Here is a 19,001-nt window from a genome sequence, read left to right as displayed (position 1 = left end):
CCTGTCATTGGATGATGAGAAGAAGCCAGCATAAAGGAGAAGAACGTTCCAGATGGAGAGAGCAGTCTCAAGGAAGCAAGATCCCATGGGGTATTTTCCTCTGTCTTAGGGCATTTATTTATATAGAATGACCTTTTGGGATCAGATCAGTAAGTTGCCTTTCATCTCAGCATATTTTTTTCTTCCCCTTTGGGGACATTTTAGCTTAAATCGGATTCACCCCAGCAGGGCTGAGTTTTGTCATGACTGAATTGGCATGGGGCTCTTGGAGCCAAAAGCTTCTGGAGAAGAAGCCTCCCAGATGGCCTTGCCTGTGACAAGGCTGGGCCTCACTTCCCACTTAGATGCAGCGTGCTGTGATCGAGAAAACTCAGAACCGAGGACCCTGTGCTTGGCTTTTGGTCTTGTTGGTCCTGCCTCCCAAGCTGTGTGTGGCTGCTCAGTTGGTTGATCTGTGTAGTGAGGGTGATCTTTGCAAGATCCTTGCAAAAATTAAAGCCTTTAGCTTAGCTAAGTTTACTTATTTTGACAGAGAGCAAGGGAGAGAGGAGCAGAGAGAGTGGTGGGGGGGGGGGGAGATAGCAGATCTGAAGCAGGCTCTGTGCTGAGAGCAGACAGCCTGATGCAGGGCTCGAACTCACAAACCGTGAGTGAGATCATGACCTGAGCTGAAGACAGGTGCTTAACTGACTGAGCCACCCAGGCGCCCCAAAGCCTTTAGCTTTTACCATTTGTCTCAAATACCGAACAAATAGCAGCCCATATCTATATTCTCTGAACTTGCTATCTGAATTTTTTAGTCCATTACTTCATGTATACACATTCGCATCATGGAAGGGAAGCAGCAGTGATGGGGTGGTTTGACCTGAGACCACTTCTCTTCCCTCACCCCAGCGGCCCCCAGCCCGTGAGTTTAACACACTGTAAGTAAAATGGGACTATATATATTCATCTATAAGTACATTTATTCAGGTCTTCCTCCGTTGGTTTAAGTTGGTTTAATCTGTTTAACTTGGCTAGCTGCAGCGTTTGATTTAATTGGTTTCATTGACTTAAGGAAATACCTAGGATTCTAGAACGAAGCCTTCTAGAAAGGAAGAAAACTCCTTCCTTTAAAAAAATTTTTTTTTTTTCAAAAATGTTTGTTTTTGAGAGGGAGAGAGAAAGGGAGACACAGAACCATGAGATCGTGACCTGAGCCAAAGTCGGACGCTCCACTGACTAAGCCACTTGGGCGCCCCAAGAAAACTCCTTCCTTAATCAGTTAATAAAACACAAACATGGAAGGGCATCCTGCTTTAGTTTATCCTTCTGTGGTTTGGATGAGGGACAAACCCCTCTGCAATTCTCTGTATTCTGGCATTTCTGTGTATCACCATTGGGCAGTGGAGGACCATGCTGCCTGCCTAAAGGCCTAATTAGGAGCCCAGAGGCTTAGGAGACCCAGAATCCTGGATTCCCCTTGACCCCTGGACTCCATATTCTCTTCCACCCCCATGAGGACCCTGAACCATCTTAGTTCAAACAGTATTTTCATTCTCAGGCATTTTCACTGTGGGAATGAAAAGGATGGTGCATGTTTCTGGGCAAAATGTCAGCTGATGGAAGGGGGCGGGCACACCAGCTTGCTTGCTGAGGTCTTTGGTAGGAGCCACGTCTGGCCTGCCCCCCCCCTCTCAGCCCCCCCCCCCCCCAGCACCCTTATGCCCCCAACCTCTCTAAGTGCAGATATTCTGGTTCTTTAGCACATCCGGGGGACCCCCCCCCATCCCCCATATTTACTGATTTAAAATCACATACACTCACTTCCCTGGATTGGGCATCTTAGGATGGAGTCACCTGTCTGTCCCTTAAAACATAGTGAGCTCACCCCATGGAGTTTGCCTCTGAATTGTATCCTCCAGACTCTGTTGTTGTGCGGGGCCAGCAAAGCCAAGCCAACGTGTCTGTAATCCTCCTGGGACTGTGAAGGATGAGAAGCCAGACCGCAGACCTGCACTTTTTGCAAAACAAAGATGCTTTGGGCTGCCCCTTAAAAAAACATTGTATATATTATCTATAGGATATAGATAACACATAATTGTATATTAATATATATTTTAATATATTATATTTAATAATGTATAATTATATAATATATAATGATATAATATATTATGATATATATATCATATCATATATGTTATACAAAATTGGTTTGTCTCCCTCCTCTGTCCTTGCTTTCATCTGAGTCTCAGAAATACTTAATCACTTGGGAGCTTGGCTTATTCCTCTGAGGGATAATTTATTTGACTTTTTTTTTTTTTTTTTTTAATCTGTTAACTGCTTTATTTTTCATGGTCTCACTGAGAAAGTCATCAGGCAGCAAGTGCTTTATTTGAACGATGGCGGGAGCAGTTTATCGTTAAGGTCCTGAAATTATAAAATACTTCACTGCGTCCTGCTCTTGTCCTACGCGCCTTGTCCGCATTTGCATGTTGGATTTTCATTAGGTCTGCACCACCTTGTGACATTTGTTGTTGCTGACTTAAACAGCATCCTGCGTGCACACAGGAGGCGGTATTTCTGTGACCTTTCTCTCATGTCCAGAGTGTGAGTTGTGTCCATTTAGATGAAGAGGTACACGTTAATACAATTGCCAGTATAGAAAAAACAAACAAAAAAACCCTTTTCAGGTGGAATAAGATGAACTGGGTTTTTTCTTTGAACAGGGAGGGAAAGTTGCCAGAAGAGCTGGCTGCTAGCTGCGTTGGGGTCAGCGTACCCTGCATTGTGGGCTTCTGGCTTGTTGGAATGTGCTAGTTGTTGGCAGCCTGGCCCATCCTCTGATACCCACGCTGCTGGCTGTGGGTGCTGCTACACGGGCCCTGCGAGTTGAATACAGAAATTGAGGATGAGCAGTGAGAGACTTTCAGTTACCCTGCTTGTATATCTGTAGAATCTGATAATAAATTTGAGCCCAGTTGCCTTAGTATTATTTTCTTTTTAATTTACTTTTTAACCCCAACCTAGTCCTATTATAAAAATCCTTTCAGTAGGGGTGCCTGGGTGGCTCAGTCGGTTAAGCTTCCGACTCTTGGTTTTGGCTCAGGTCAGATATCACAGTTCGCGAGTTCAAGCCCCACACCGGGCTCTGTGCGGAGAGCGAGGAGCCTGCTTGGGATTCTCTCTCTCCCTCTCTCTGCCCCTCCCCCACTTGTGCTCCCTAGCTATCAAAATGAATAAATTTAAAACACACACACACACACACACACACACACACACACACACACACACACACACACACAAAACCATTTACAACCAATAAAACTAAAGGGGGAAAAAAGTCACCGAACTCACAACTTTGATCCTCCCCACAGTTTGGGAGGCACCACTGTGGTCTCTCCACCCCACATCTGGTCCTTAAGCTTCAGCACCCCCATCGAGGGACCCTCCTCTGGGCTTAGTGCTCACCCTTGCACATGCTTTTGGTGTGTCACGTCTTAAATACGGGCAGTTGGTTGGTTACAAAAAAGCTTCCTTCTCTATAACCAGGGGATGGTGGTGTTGCCCTATTTTCTTAACCATTTTAGTCTTTGGGGAACTTTCGTTACACGTGTTGGGCTTTCTGCTGATGGCTTGTCTGTGGGGCTGTTTCATGTTGGTTACTCCTGGGTTCTCAGTTGTTTTGATTAGCCTTGATGTCTGTAGGTTTCACGGACTGAAGGTTGCCCAGTAAGTAAAAAGTGGTCGCACCCTCTCCCTCTGGATCAAATGTCAGTCGTTACTGGGAACGCCATCTATATATCTGGTGGTGTTTCTCACGGGGTTGGGAAGGGAGGCCAGAGTAGAGACTCATCAGTACACAAGGTGGTTGAAATTTTTTGGGCAAAGTAAGAAACCATGGTGTGTGTGTGCGTGTATTTTGCTGGACTATTTTGTTAAATACCAGAGTGTTGATTTAACATGGGAAGGTATTGTGAGCATCGCTAGGTTAGTAGACTACAATTATTACTATTTTTTAAATTTATTTTTTTACTAAAAAGGTTTTTGTTTTTTCCTTTTAATAAGTTCATTCATTTTTGAGAGGGAGAAACAGAGAGTGAGCGGGGAAGGGGCAGATAGAGAGGGAGACACAGAATCCGAAGCAGGCTCCAGGCTCCGAGCTGTTAGCACACAGCCCGACACGGGGCTCAAACTCATGAACCACGAGGTCATGACCTGAGGTGAGGTCAGACGCTTAACCAACTGAGCCACCCGGGTGCCCCAATTATTACTATTTTATGTAACTTCAACAATAAGTAAAGGAAGATTTATTTGTGCTTTACTAATATACCTGGTTTCTTTTTGTTGTTCTCCAAGCAGCCTTTGTGGGGAGGGGTGCATTTTCAGTTCCACACAGTGATTGGTTCTGATTTGGATTCTGATCCATCCCTGTGCCGTTGGGCTGCTTTTTGGTCTCTTCTGTTTTTTTGTTTTTTTGGGGGGGGGGAGGGTGGTCTTTCCCCCCACCCGCACCACCCCTCAAATCCTGTTTCTTGAGCATCTCTCTGAGCAGGGCTGGCTAGTTGGTCGAAGCAGTACACAAGCAGGTTCTTGCTCTAGCTGATGCCTGACACTCCCCATTGTGAACTGGGATCTCTACAATGAAGGAAGCGCTCGTATGAGGTAATTTGTGATAAATGTCAGGTTAGTTACACATAAAATAAAAATATGGCCATTTTCATGCGTGGAGGCAAGCAAATTAACAATTAACTGGTGCCTACAGTGTTAGGAAGGAAGTAAAGGAGGCTTTCCAAGACTCATTAGAATTCACATGCTAGAAGGAGTATCTTTCTTGCATGTAAGATTTTGTAAATGAAAGATGCCTAGTCAGGAGATATGTGCTGTGATTTGTAGACACCGTGGATAAACTAGGGATCAGTATCTCCGTAGGATTGTGTCGGGAAGAGGCCTGGCACATAGATTAAGGCCAGTTTTTGGAATCCCTGAGAAGTTAGGACTTACCTATCGGCAGAGGGTGCCCAGAATTTGTTGGTGTTTCAGATGGACTAGAGAAATATTTTTTTTCCTGCATGACAAGCGTCCATTAGTGTAACGAATTGACATGGCTGGATTGGGGTCTGAAGAGATTGGGGGTGAGGAGACCGCGCTCTGAGGGTGTGAGACGGGATCAGTGGTGCACAGGCAGGTGCTGGGGGGGCTGGCTGGGTGTAAATAAGGGCACAATATGAAGGTAATCGTGTATGTGTGACTGTATCATGTTTAAGCATACAGTGCCTGCTTGATACATCATGTGGCAAGATGGCTTTGCGATTCTGTCGTTACTCTGGGCTTAATTTAAAACTACAAATCCTGTGTCCTCAAATGCCACCTACGATGTTGGAAATACCCAGGCACACACGTGGTTTGTGCACTGGCAGGCATGTTCTTGTACACGTACACACGCATGGCGCCCATTTTATATCCGTGTGTAACACCTAGCCTTGTAACCAAATTTATTGCCCTTTACAGCGATCCTGTGGTTTATGAGAAGGTGAGAGCTACAGAACCTCAATTAGGAAGAGTTTGCCTGAATTAGGGTCCTTTTTTCCCCCTATCGTGTCTTGACTTACTGCCGCACGTAGATCTGTGTCCTCCGATCGCTGCCTAATTCATTTTTAATTTTCCTTTGCTTCTCCAGGCCCAGGCTGCAAGCACAGAGGAAGTTTGCTCAGTCTCAGCCGAACAGTCCCAGCACAACCCCGGTGAAGATCGTGGAGCCGTTGCTGCCCCCTCCAGCTACTCAAATTTCTGACCTCTCTAAAAGGAAGCCCAAGACAGAAGATTTTCTTACCTTTCTCTGCCTTCGAGGTGAGACCGGGTTCCCCGTCGGGCAGGAAGGAGCACCCCACTGCAACAAAGAGGAAGACCCTGTTCCGAGCAGTAGATGTTAGCTGGGGTCCGCGTTGTAGACAGCTTGCTGGCCTGCTTTTGGTGGTCAGTTTGAAGTGACGTGTGCCTTGAGTCTTCACATTTCTCCTTCTGTCTTCATTTATTTGACTCTTAAGTCCCCTTTCTTGGCTTCTCAACACCATCTCCTAGTTTGTCGTTTCCAGCTGTAATGTTACAGCCTGACTTTTCCGGATCCCCCTTTCCAGAACCCCCGCCATTCCACCACACGCGTGCTTTGCCAACATGGCGTTTTGTTCTGTGACTGATGTTGTTTTTTTTTCTTCTTTTTCGTTGGGGTGTCTTGAGTGGAGATAGTCTCCTTTGGTCATATTTTGTAAAGTCCGCCACAGGCCACATTGACTGAGGTTCACACTTTCCACTGTACTCCTTTGGGAAGAATCCTATCAGTATTTTCCAAGTACAGTTGACCCTTGAATAGCATGGGCCCACTTCTCCATGGTGTTTTTGTGTTTGTTTGTTTTTTTCCTTTGTTGTTTTTGTGTTTTTTGCAGTAAATACAGTACCGTAGTGTAAGTATATTTGGTCTTATGATTTTGTTAATAACGTTTTCCCCAGCTTCCTTTCCTATAAGACCACAAGATAAAATGCATACAGCATAGAAAATATGTGTTAATGGCCTGTTTACACTATAGGAAAGTCTTTCAGTCAGCAGTGGGTTATTAGTAGCTAAGGTTTTGGGGGAGTCCTAAGTTCTACACGGGTTCCTACCATGTTAGCGGGTTGATGCCCCAAGCTAACCTGCACATTATTTGTCAACTGAACGTAAAGGTGACAATCGTGGCCCAAATATGTGGATTAACAGAGTGCAAGGTTGAGGATAAAATTTCATAATGAAGGATGAGTTGGGATTTACACGGCCTTATTTGGGAAAGAGGTCACTGCAGGAACTGACTTCATTGGTGAAGAACATAGAAGGTTGCTTGGGAGCTTCGGGAACTTCTTAGGGCCTTGGTAGCTGCAGGAGAGTGTGTGACTAGAAAGCCGTGATTATGGAGGTTTTTTGATAAGGTTACTTGACAGGCGCCAGGAGGACATGGTCGTTGCTGTTGGTCATTTGGTGGAGGTAGGGCTTACGGTTCAGGGTTATGTACTTAAAAACTAGTGTTTTTTGAAATAAGTTACAGCAAGATTTAAGTATAGTAGAATTTTTTCTTAAACTGTGTGAGAATTTCTACCTTGTGCCCCGTCACTCCTTAACACATTAGTGCATATTTTCTGAAAATAAGGACATTCGCAGCGATCCATTATTACCATTTAATCTTCCAGGCCCTCCTCCCTGATGGCTTCAAGTGCCCTAGAGAGGGGAGGATCCTGGTCCCAGCTGAACATTGTCTTTAATTGTTGCCTGCTTACTCTGTATCAGGTCCTCAGCCTGTGCTTCGTGACCTTGACTCTTGAAGATTACAGGCTGGTTGTTTTGTAGAATGGCCCTGCTCCGTTCCTGTGGTCTGGGGTCTCCTCATTAGATTTGCATTTTGTGTTTCTGGCAGGAATGTCCCAAAAGTGATTCTTCTCCTTGCATCCTGTCGAGTGGTACACAATTCCGGAAGGTCTATCCTTTCACAGTAATCACTCGATAAAGGTGGGTTTGTCAGGCTTCTCTGCAGTGAAGTGATCTCTTCTGCCCTTGTAATTTTTGTTTTGTTGGGAGGTTCTCTGGAGGTCCATATTCCATTTCTCCTCAAACACTGTTTCGTTTGTTTCACCTGTGTGGGCTCATTTCTTTAAAAAAAACAAAAAAAAAATTTTTTTTTTTTTTATGTTTATTTAGTTTTGAGAGAGAGGCAGAGTGAGAGGGGGAGACACAGAACCCGAAGCAGGCTCCAGCCTCTGAGCTGTGAGCACAGAGCCCGACGCAGGGCTCGAACTCCCAAAACATGAGATCATGACCTGAGCTGACCTGTCAGATGCTCAACTGACTGAGCCACCCTGATGCCCCATTTCTAATTTCATTCACAGTGTCCTTATCTATTACTTTTCAAAAAAAAATATTTGAGTCTTTATTCAAAGATTAAAACTTTTTTTTTTTTTAAGTACAGTCTACCCTCTACAACATCAGGCTCACAAGCCCAAGACTGAGTCGCATGTTCTGACTGAGCCAGCCAGCTGTCCTTCTGTTACTATTTTTTTGTTTATTATGAGAGAGCGCGCGCGAGCGTGCAAGTAGGGTAGGGGCAGAGGGAGAGAGAGAGAGAGGAAGAATCCCAAGCAGGGATGTGGGGCTTGAACTCAGAAACTAGGAGATCATGATCTGAGCTGAAGTTGGACACTCAACCGACAGAGCCACATGGGCGCCCTGCCATGGCTTCATATTTACTCAAGGAAGGATCCGCTGGTCTTGTTCCATTACGATGTCTGAAAATGGCTCTGTTGAGAATTGAATTTAGTTATGCAAGTTTTTACTGTGCAGTAGGTGTGACTCATTTTTAGAGAGGAATTTGTGCCATGCATACCTATATGTGCATCACTTACAAAAATACCTTCTGTGGTTTGGGAGATTTGGAGAAGGACCTTGCTTGCTTGGAGAGGCCTGCTGTAATTGCTCAAGTAAATTGCATCTGGGGAAAACTTACCCATTACCCAGCTTTGACGTTTCAAGGCTCTAGATAAAAGAGAACCATGTCTCTTTATAGCCACAATTTACTTTGCGTTCTCAGATGGAACAAAAGGTTTCGATAAATGAAATGTAGGAGTTATTTAAAACAATTTGGGGAAAAATGCTCTGAACCTTGGAAATTTATTCCTGTGTTTTTGAGCCAGGCAATTAAATAGGTTTTCTTATTTGTTTTTAGCTGATAAAGAGTAAGAGATTGACACATAGTATTGCCGTCTTCTCTTTGTCTTAACAGATTTTCGACATGAGGTATTAAAAGGCTGAGTCTTCTTTAGCTTTATATTTAAAAAAAAAAAAAATTCTGTTTTTGTGAAGTCAGATGTGCTTTTACCTGAATTGGCTCCAAAGTCCCCAAATAATAGGTGATTCCATATGGTACCTTCATAGTCCTGGAAGTGGGGTGTATCATTAATTAGCTCGAGCAATTAATTACCTATTAAACTTCCTATTTTGAAGCAGACAAGGGTCAAATAGATGATCTCTGCTGTGGTGGTACTTCAGTAATTTTCTTAATATTTGAAATGAAGAAAACACAATGGTAAACTTTCTTTGGTCATGAAAGTAATCGATGTTTCTCTAGGGAATATCAGCAGAAAAGATGGGGAAGGTAAAAGAGTAAATCCAAAATCCCCTCCCTTCCGGTCTCCCAGAGACAACCCCTGGTCACCACCTCTCTGATGAAAATATGACTAAGCCTTCTGTGTGCATATGTGATCTGTGCGTCCCCACCTCTGCGAACCCAACCTCTCTCCCAAAGGAAATGCGTTTGATTGTTATTGGCGCCGTCTGGTTTTCCTGCCTAAACATATCCCATAAATACCGGTTCTATTTTGTGGGCGCCTCCTCATTTATCAGATGCCTTGTGTACATTTAGACGTATTTCTGACTTTCTGGTATCAGCTGCTGCTGATGCATATCCGCGGTGAAGCTTTGCCTGGGCTCGCGTTCTGTTCGGGAGTCGGCATTCAGGGATGTGACGCACATTCGAATACCTGCATTCTAATTCCCTCTTCTTGGGTGCGGATTCCAAACCACAGAGACGGAGCCCCATAGTCCAGGTCCTCGTAGAGCGTCCCCATTTACCTCATCAGCCTGTGGGTGACGGCGGGCACTGGTAGGGGTAAAAATCAGCCTTAAGCGCATTATTCATACGGAAGAAAGTCTGTCTGCAGAAATAACGAAGGAGTCCAATCAAAGACCTGGAAGTGATGTTTGTTGCCGAGGATTACAGGTCCTCCTTTCCTCTAGTCCCCTATTATTACCTGTGATCGTATTGGTGCTAATTTAGAAGGTGGAAGAGAATAAATCTCGAGCCAGGGAGGGGCAGAGAGAGAGGGAGAAACAGAATCAGAAGCAGGCTCACGGTGCCGGACGCCAGGCTCGAACCCATGAACTGCAAGATCATGAGCTGAAGCTTAACCGACTGAGCCACCCAGGTGCGTCGAGGATGGAGGTGTGTAAGCCTCATTGTTGGTTATTTATTCAGGACGTCCAGCGAGCCTGAGACCCTGCCCTCTCCCCCACACCTCCATCAGGTGTTTTCAACAAAAACCTTAGGATAGAGATCCCCCCCCCCCCATTAATACTACTAGGATTAGTGTCTATATGTAAACATCCTTGCCAGTTATTCAGGGTTAAAAATGCTTTAGCGATTTACAAAAATCAGAGACCTTTCAGCTGAGTTCGGCAAGGCTCTGTCCTTTCCGATCATGACCTAAAATTTCAAAAGGAAAAACAGGGAATGAACAGTGCAGTGGGGCCTGAAGTGTTTGCCTGCAGTGTATTTATCTTTAAATAGCTGCTTTGAAGGGGGTCCACACGTCTCCTGCCGGAGGCATAATTAGTATCTTTCACTGGTAAACCCGGGGAAGGGGGGAAGGGGGTATGTGTCGTGTGCTGAGGTACGGTCGCTGTTATTTCCTGTCAGCGGTCTCGTTATTCTTGATGAGTTGGGTCGTCTTCTCTTTGTTCTGACTATGATTATTAACAGATTAAAAAGCTTAACACCGGAGAGCCACGGCAGGTTAAATGATTCCCTTATTTACATTTTTCTCTTTATGGGGCACCGCAAACAAGGGGGGTTCCCAGAGGGGATTCCTGGAACATATACACACACACCTACACGGTTCTCCTGACCGTGGGTGGTGTCCCAGCGGAGCGTCACAGGCCTGCCTGGTGGAGAGAGCTTTTTTTCAGGGGGGAATTCCTGGGTGAGGAACCACACTGTCAGCCATTGTGAAGCAGTGCTTTCTGTTTGTGGACTTGCCTGCCTTTTGTTTCCAGAATCTTAGAGCATCTTCAGTGATCAGCTGTCCTTCAGTTGCTAATTAATTCAGCAAGCCTCTGTCGAACTCTTTTTATGTGCTAGACACCTAGAAAACAGAGGTTAGAGACAGGAAAGCATAGACACACACAATAAGTAGACCTTGTACCCCAAATGGCACCCTGCCCAAGGCTGCCTGGGATGGCTGCTCTAAGGAAGTAACACTTGCGCAAGCTTTGTGGCAGGGAGAGGGGGCCAGCTTCTGCCAAGGCGTGGATTGATACAGGGGTTTGGTGCTTGGGAGGCCCCAAGTTAAAGCAAGAAAGTGGGACGTGTCAAGGTCAGCTGGCCTCGCGTTAGACAAGCTGAGAAGCTGACGAGATGATTGACTTTACCTGGGCCCTTTAGGAAGATGATCCTGGTGGCTCAGTAGAAAAAGGCTTGAGGCCGCAGAAAGCCTCCCCACCCCCCACCTTCCGGTGGGGAGGTTATTGAGGCATCCAGGCACAGCCCTGGCGAATTTGAGATCTCTGGCAGGTGACTTAATCTGCTCTAAGCCCGTTCCTTCATTTGTAGCCTGGGTAGATTGTGTCTGTAGCACACAGTTGTTGTGGACTCAGAAACTACAGCTAGTGGGTGTTAAACAGGCCCAGCCGATGCCCATGGTGGCCATCCCGGGAGATGTAATTTCCTGAAGAGAATAAGGCAGGAGTGGAGATTTAGGAAGGGACATTCTGAAAGACCAGCAGAGTAGACAAGACTGCGGGTAGCCCATTGCGGGCCTTACTGACCAGGAGCACGTAAGTTGATGGAGTACTGGCTTTGGCTATCGGGGACGACACGTTAAGTAGGGCACATGCAAGCCTGGGGCGGCTTAGAGGTCACAGGATGAAAGGGGCTTAACCCGCTAGAAAGCAATTAAGTAATCCTCCAGCTGCAAGGAACACTTCAGCGCTAATAACGAACTTCGGGAGCAGAATGGGAACGCTTTACGCCGTATGCGATCTTTGGGGAGGATGCCACGCTATGTCACAGTGGTGCACACCTTTTCTTGATGGTTCCTTCAGAGACGTGTTGCATCGTAGCTTTGGGGAGAAAAATGGAATCCAAAACGGTATTCTCCTTGCCTTGAGGGTTTCAGCGGCTACCCTCTCCTTTCTGCAAATCAAACCAGCCTCCTATGCTTGGTTTTCCAGAAGAGTCCGTGTTACATGGCTGAGTTCTGCTGAGCAAGCAATTTATTTGCCAGGATAGTTTATCAGGCTAGTTAGGAAGAAATATGAAACCCTGGAATTCTTAAGCGCGGAGGATGGGGGGGGGCGGTGAGGGGGGGGGGAAAGGATGGATCCCTTTTAATTGCTCTGTGACCTTGATCAGTTGTTAAGATTCCAAGACATTTTGTTCAGAGGACTGGCCGAGCTCCAGGCCAGCTGGCCTCTGACCAGGCTTTGCCCTCCCTGGAGATAAAGCATGCTTCACGTTTTCCCAGCCAGTGGCTGCTGGCACGGATTCAGTAGCATTCCTCACAGTCAGTTCTGGCCTTCTCTGTAGTTTCTAGAGATCCCCTTAGTATTTCCTGTCCTTTCCGAAATCCATTTAGAGAAGGTAGATGGGGGTAAAAGTAAGGGCAGTCCTATTTTGTTTGCTGAGCACCTTGCTGGCTGCCGAGGTGTCGTTGTTCTGATACCACTGAAGTCCTCGGTACTAGTCACCTTAAAAATAAAACTGTTCCCATACCAGCAAAAATGGGCTTCTTTGGGAATAGCAGGGAATTGGAGTTCCGGTGTACAAGCAAACCATAGGCAAACCCATCAAAGAAGAAGAAGGCTTTACGGAGGAGGAAGTTGGGGAAGGGGTTATTTCAAAAGAAAAGTCCATTGGAGAAAAGCATGTGTGCAGCGTGGTGATCGTTTCTCAGAGCTGAGTTGCAGGGGGTATGGATTTCTTCCAGGAGACGGGATGGACATCCTTCCCTGTTGGGGGCCGTCATTGATGACTTTCTCCTGTTGCCATTCTGTTGGGGCCTGTAATTGACGCTTCTTTCTGTAATTTACATCGATGCTACCTCTCCCCTTTCTAGCCTCCCAACTCTAATGAGGTTTCCCTTTATTAATTTTCACAGTGTGCATGTCCCCCAGGCAAGGTGACCCTTCGATGTTCAGTGTTAGGATTTGTGGATTCTTTGCATGATGAAGAGAGAGACTTCGCGGTTGGAATATGGCTGTGTGACCTTGATAAAGCCACTTTTCTGACTCGTTTGCACTTCCAAACTTGATGAGTAGAAGTTACGTACCATCGAGCCCATCATAGCTGCCATATGGTGTGATTTGTGTGTTCATTTGAGGTAGAGCTAGAGAGACCTAATTGCATTTGATGGGATGTGTATTTGTGTGTGTTTTAAGCCACGTGTATAAATAACAAACCTGGGAAAGGCTGTAAGGGGGAGGATTCCAGCTGTTAATTAAAAATTGGCTTCTCCTGTTGCTACTATGGGCAGGTCGGTAGGAGTTGACAGTTGTTGGGAGCGAAAGTGGTTCTCACTGCTAGGAGTCCGTCCTGTTAGGACTCTGGCAGGTGGGACAGGTGCCCTAACTTTGGGGAATTTCCCAGGTGCCCACAGGCTGTAACAGAGGAGGAGTGTCCTGGGAAAGACCAGACCAGCCAGGCGGTGAGGAGGTCAGCGCTTCTGCCCTGTTCTTAGAAGACTTTCACATGGCTGAAGGTTTCGAGCTCTCCCTCGACATTCCTCCCTGAACTCCCAGTTCCAGAAAGCCTCTGACTTGTTGAGTCCACTTTGCACATCTGCACCCCCATAGCTTGTTATCCACCCGCTTGCTCCCCCCATTTAGGAAAGCAGATAGGAAAGAAACTGCTTTTGCTCTTACCTACGTAAAGTTACAGGACCGTCTGATCTTTACAGTTCTGAGTTTTTGTCCCCGAAGCCACACGTTAACCTAGCATCCACTTGGGTGGGAGCTGCTTACAGTGCGTTGGCCTATGTTACCTCGTTCCCTTTGGGATTATCACGCTTGTTCCAGCTGAAGACCTCCTCCTCCTCCCCGTACAGACAAGGAAACTGAGTCTCACAACCAATGAGCGCGTGACCGCCGAGCTGACGCTTCATCCTAGATTTTTGGATCCCGTGTAGGGTCTTTGCCAGTGAATTGGATTTGCGCAGGTCACAAGGAAGAGCAGTCCTAGGACGGGCATCAGGTGTAGGCAGCTCCGAACCCCTTTAGCAATTAGGGGTTCCCTTTGAATTTGGCCCATGCCCTGCTGAATGTATCCCTGGTAGTGCCAGAAATGACTTAAGCTGAACGTTTTAAAATTTTACCATAATTTTAATTACCTTTCCTTTAGGACCAGTGATATTAATTTTCTACTGATCTGATAGAGGTAAATCATTTAAGACATGTGGGTCTCTTTAAATTTTTTTTATTTTTTATTTTTTTTAAAGACTTTTTAAATTTATTTTTGGGACAGAGAGAGACAGAGCATGAACGGGGGAGGGGCAGAGAGAGAGGGAGACACAGAATCGGAAACAGGCTCCAGGCTCCGAGCCACCAGGCAAGAGCCCGACGCGGGGCTCGAACTCATGGACCGCGAGATCGTGACCTGGCTGAAGTCATACGCTCAACCGACTGCGCCACCCAGGCGCCCCTAAACTTTTTTTTTAATGTTTATTTCTGAGACCCAGAGAGACAGAGCATGAGTGGGGGAGGGTCAGAGAGAGAGGGAGACACAGAATCCGAGCAGGCTCCAGTTCCCGAGCTGTCAGCACAGAGCCCGACGCGGGGTTCGAACTCACAGACTGCGAGATCATGACCTGAGCTGAAGCCGGACGCTCAACTGACTGAGCCACCCAGGCGCCCCACGTGGATCTCTTTAAAAAGAAAATCACGCAGAGCTCCTGGGTGGATTTAGAGTCCAACTTCAGCTTAGGTGGTGGTCTTGAGGTTTGTGAGTTCAAGCCCTGCATCCCATCAGTGCAGAGCCTGCTTCCGATTCCCCCTCCCCCTCCTCCTCCCCCCTCTCTCTCCCTCTCTCTCTGCCCTCCCTCTGTCTTCTTCTTCCTCTCTCCCCCCTTTCCTTCTCTCTCCCCCCCCGTCTTCTTCTTCCTCTCTCCCTCTCTCTGTCCCCCCTCCCTCTGTCTTCTCTCTCTCTCTCTCTCTCTCTCTGTGCCCCTCCCCTGCTTGTGCTCTCTCTCAAATGAACGTTAAAAAATATATATATTTTAAATAGCACACGGAGTAGTTGTATATGGTGAGTCATCTTCAGGCACATGACAGTGGATGAGGTTTGGGAGCTCTGGTAAGTAAGTTCTTCGCTGGTGAATTATAAAGGCTGACCGGGAAGGGACCAAGCAACATTGCCATTCACTGTTTTCTAGTTGTTCCACATACTTCGTGTTTACCTGTGGGGGGATGAGGGCAGACCTTTGCTCTGTTTGGCGTGCTAGTGCCCAGAATAGTGCCTTGGACGTACATGGATGAATGAACCAAGACAGTCACAACTGCCTTTTTCTGTGACTCTCCCATGTTCACGATCGGAGCTTTTCTTCTCACTCAGGAAATCAGTAAATAATTACCCCTCTACCCCCCCCCCCCCCCCCCCCCCCCCCCCCCGCGGTGCCTACCAGTTTACTCTGAGGTTTTGTTTTAAAATTGCATAACGACAGTAGGGGCCGGCTGCTTTTCATATTCTGTGTGTGTAGCCTAAAGATCAATCGTGGAAATGCCAACTCGGTGGGCCAGGCGGGTTTATTAGGTCAAGCTACGGAATTGGACTCCCCAGCTAACAGTGTGCAGGGAATCCCTTTAGGGTCTTTCCAAAATAGAACTGAGCTATGTTTAGCTTGTTAAGATAACTGGTCGGGGGAGGGAAGATAATGGGAAGGAGGGCTTGTTATGTGTACATGATTATGATTCATGGAGAAGAATCCAATTTTATAGAAACCACAGCCCAAATTAGAGAAAGCAAGCTTTTGGATTAAAATGATTTCTGTTGTGGTTGTAACATACCACAGTTTGATTTTTGTCCAGATGAAAACATTTGGTTTTCACTTCAGTAAATATTGTGGAGACATTGCCAGCTAATTCTGAAAAAGTAATGAAATACGGCTTTGGCAAAGTGCACATGCATTCTGTACTCCCGAATCCACTTATCTGATCCAAGTTCAGATTTTTTCCCACATTTGCTAATGCACTTGAATAATCAGAAGAGAAAATCTGCCTGTAATTCTAGTAGAAAACCGTATCCCCTCAATACACTTTGATCATCTATGGGGTAGAAAAGAACTCTTCCTTCTTTACTCCTCCCCAAATACACCACCCCCCCTCCAAACACGTTCCTTAAGTCTTTTGAAACATTCACCTTTCATCGATGACCTCTTTAGAACTACGGTTTGTAGGGGAGGCAGGATGTAGTTCTGTGTGGGAAGTCAGCCTCTCTGCCTTGTTAATTAAGGTCGTGAATGGCGCTTGTCCCTTGACTTGGGGAGACCACCCTGGGAGCACCAGGGCAGAGCTCAGACTGAGGGCTGCTGAGCCCTTTCTGTGAGACCCCTTGTATTTCCTGTCTTTGCTGGTGTTTTGCAGCAGGTGAGCCTTGCTGTGGAAAGGGAAAGATCTCTTTGGCAAAGCTCTTTGGTGCTGCGAGACCACCGGGCCCTCTCTCCCTGATGTTTGCAGTCCTGTAATGCCTGTTTTCCCGAATGCTAGACCCACAGGGAGCTTTTCCAGAGTCTGCCTCATTGACACTTGGAGTAAAGAATTTTCTCTCATAAATTGTCTAGAGATGAATCTTATTTCTAAAGGTTTTGTTTTTTTAAAAAAAATTGGTTTTAATGTTTATTGTGTGTGTGCGCGCACGTGTGCGACAGAGAGAGAGAGTGAGAGAGAGCGAGAGAGAGTGAGAGAGAGAGAGAATCCAAAGCAGGCTCCAGGCTCTGAGCTGTCAGCACAGAGCTCCCCACGGGGGCTTGAACCCACGAACTGCAAAGTCATGACCTGAGCCAGACAAAGTCGGACGCTTAACCCACTGAGCCACCCAGGTGCCTCGAGGCGAAGCTTATTTCTAATGTACCAGGATCTATAAGTTGCATGCTATTTTTGATGAAAACTATTTTGACGAAAAACATACGTACTCTTCTATTTTCGAATACTGATTTCACTTTCTGTGGACTCTGGGTCAATATGATTACGTAAAACACCCGTTCACCCATGTTTATACTGAGGAATGTGGGGTAATTTCCACTAGTGATAAATAACCCAGACTGCTGTGTGCTTTTAGGGTTTTAAAATTCCCTTTCTTTCATCTTTTCCTGTGTCTTAAGAGATTCCTCTTTCTCTAAACTGATTGGTAAATTAGATAATTGAGCTTGAATCTAGGCTAAGAAGAAATAAATGTGCTCTATGTGAATGCCTTTTAACTAGTTGTGGTTCCTGACACGCTTGGTATTTCCTTTTATGGACTTCAGCTGTTCTCCAGGTATTTGCATATAGCCGTGTTTCTCTATCGCCTTGATTATTTTCACTTGAGCATAAAATAATAGGATGCTTTTTTTTTTTTTTTTTTAATAACCGGTTTTGTCTCTGTGAGAATCAAAGCTCCTTTTGCTTTTTGCCCGGCTTCTGGTTTCTCCTGATCAGAATGCTAGCTTTCCAGATGGACATGCCAGCAGGGACTTCGAGGATGTACGGTAGCCACATGGCGACAGAGTGTCAGATTCTGTTGGATGCAGCGTTCTCTGCTTGCTTCGGTTTGACTGCAAACTTCGTGAAATGGAAGGTTATGAGGGTACCCAAGAAAATTCTGGAGGTCTGTTCCTTCTGGGGCAGAAGCTCACGGTTCACGAGGTGGCTTCTGGTAGACAGGTTGTGGGTTGGCGGTGGCTTTGTGAACGCAGGCTAAACGACAGCAGGGCCATACCCAGGGGGAGATGGGTTGTTTGCCACGAGTGGCACCGGCCAGTGGAGAGAGTTGGTGCAAGGCGAGGACGTAAACTTAAGGACATCACCATCTTGCCTCTTTGAGGATGCTTTCTTTATCTTTGGGTCCAGACCAGTGGGTCAGTCATCTGACCAGAACCACAGTCCCCTCTTAGTGTCAGGGAGATCTGCGTTTCTCCCTGTGCCCCAGAACGTAGGGCGGATCGGCTCGTTCCACACCTGACTGTGGAGCCGCCTCCCTCCGGACTTGGTGGCGTTCCGAGTTTCCGTCTGAGAGTGTCCCTCAGAGACGGCCCATCCCGGTTCTTCACATCTTACACGTCCCTGTGTTAGCCTCTGACTCTCTTCTAGAATATCTAGGAGGTTACGGCAGTGGGTTTGTTTGCTGAGAAGCTGTTAGAACAGATGCATGCAAAAGATTGGTTGTTTGCTGCTTTTGTGGAAGCTGTTACCCTGTGTGCTTTTCTTCTGGGAGTATTGACGGAACTTGGATGCTTTTTAGCCATTCTCTCCACTTTAGTTCTTTGGAAAATAATGTTCACCCCATTCTCTCAAAATCACGAGTATAAGGAATGGAATAGTGGATTCATGATGCTTATCCAAGGCAGGAGCTTTTAAAAATCCATACCAGAGGGCCGCCTGGGTGCCTTAGTCAGTTTAGTGTCTGAGTCTTGATTTCAGCTCAGGTCATGATCTCACGGTTCATGAGTTGGAGCCCTGAGTCGGACTCTGCACTGACATTGTGGAGCCTGCTTGGGATTCTCCTCCCCTCCCCTCCCCTCCCCTCCCCTCCCCTCAATAAACTAATAATAAAACACACCCAAAATAAATAAACTCAACAGAATCTGTAGAGGATTTTTTAAAGTGGAAGTTAATTCCTTTTCATATGTTGCACCTGGATTTCAGCTGATTCTATTTGAAATATAGACCATTTTTCTCAGTCTTAATCCCTCCTTTTTTTTGTTTTTGTTTTTAAAGATGACCTCCCATTAGCCTTGGTTGCAGAGTTCACTGCCTTTCCTGCTGAGAGGAGACTGGGGAAGGCTGGAGGGGCACCTGCCACCCTCTGCCCCCAGCACATCCCTTCCCCTGCTGCCCCCCTGGCTGGCCGCTGCGTCCTCGGGTTGCCGTGTGCTCTCCGCACACGCTCTCCGCACACGTTTTTCTCTGTGCTGGTCCGCGTGTCCCAAGATGGAGCCCAGGGAGGCTCTTCGTTAGAAGAAATCAGACCTGGGTCTTT

The 19,001-nt window shown here is 46.4% G+C and overlaps 1 protein-coding gene across 8 annotated transcripts in view; it reads left to right on the top strand.

Moving 5' to 3' along the window:
- The window catches only part of JARID2 (jumonji and AT-rich interaction domain containing 2), a 273,116-nt gene that overhangs the window by 192,429 nt on the left and 61,686 nt on the right, over positions 1-19,001 (top strand). For all 8 annotated transcript variants that reach the window (XM_086706218.1, XM_086706216.1, XM_086706219.1 and 5 more), the window contains one exon: positions 5,663-5,832. In XM_086706218.1, the coding sequence (XP_086562344.1) occupies positions 5,663-5,832 (170 nt within the window). The remainder of the gene's footprint in view (positions 1-5,662; positions 5,833-19,001) is intronic.

This window comes from Puma concolor, chromosome B2 (genome assembly GCF_028749965.1).
Source record: "Puma concolor isolate L17-30 chromosome B2, mPumCon1.1.hap2, whole genome shotgun sequence".
NCBI classification, from domain to species: domain Eukaryota; kingdom Metazoa; phylum Chordata; class Mammalia; order Carnivora; family Felidae; genus Puma; species Puma concolor.
Note: the sequence above shows the minus strand (reverse complement) of the source record. Positions and strands in the feature narration are given on the sequence as shown.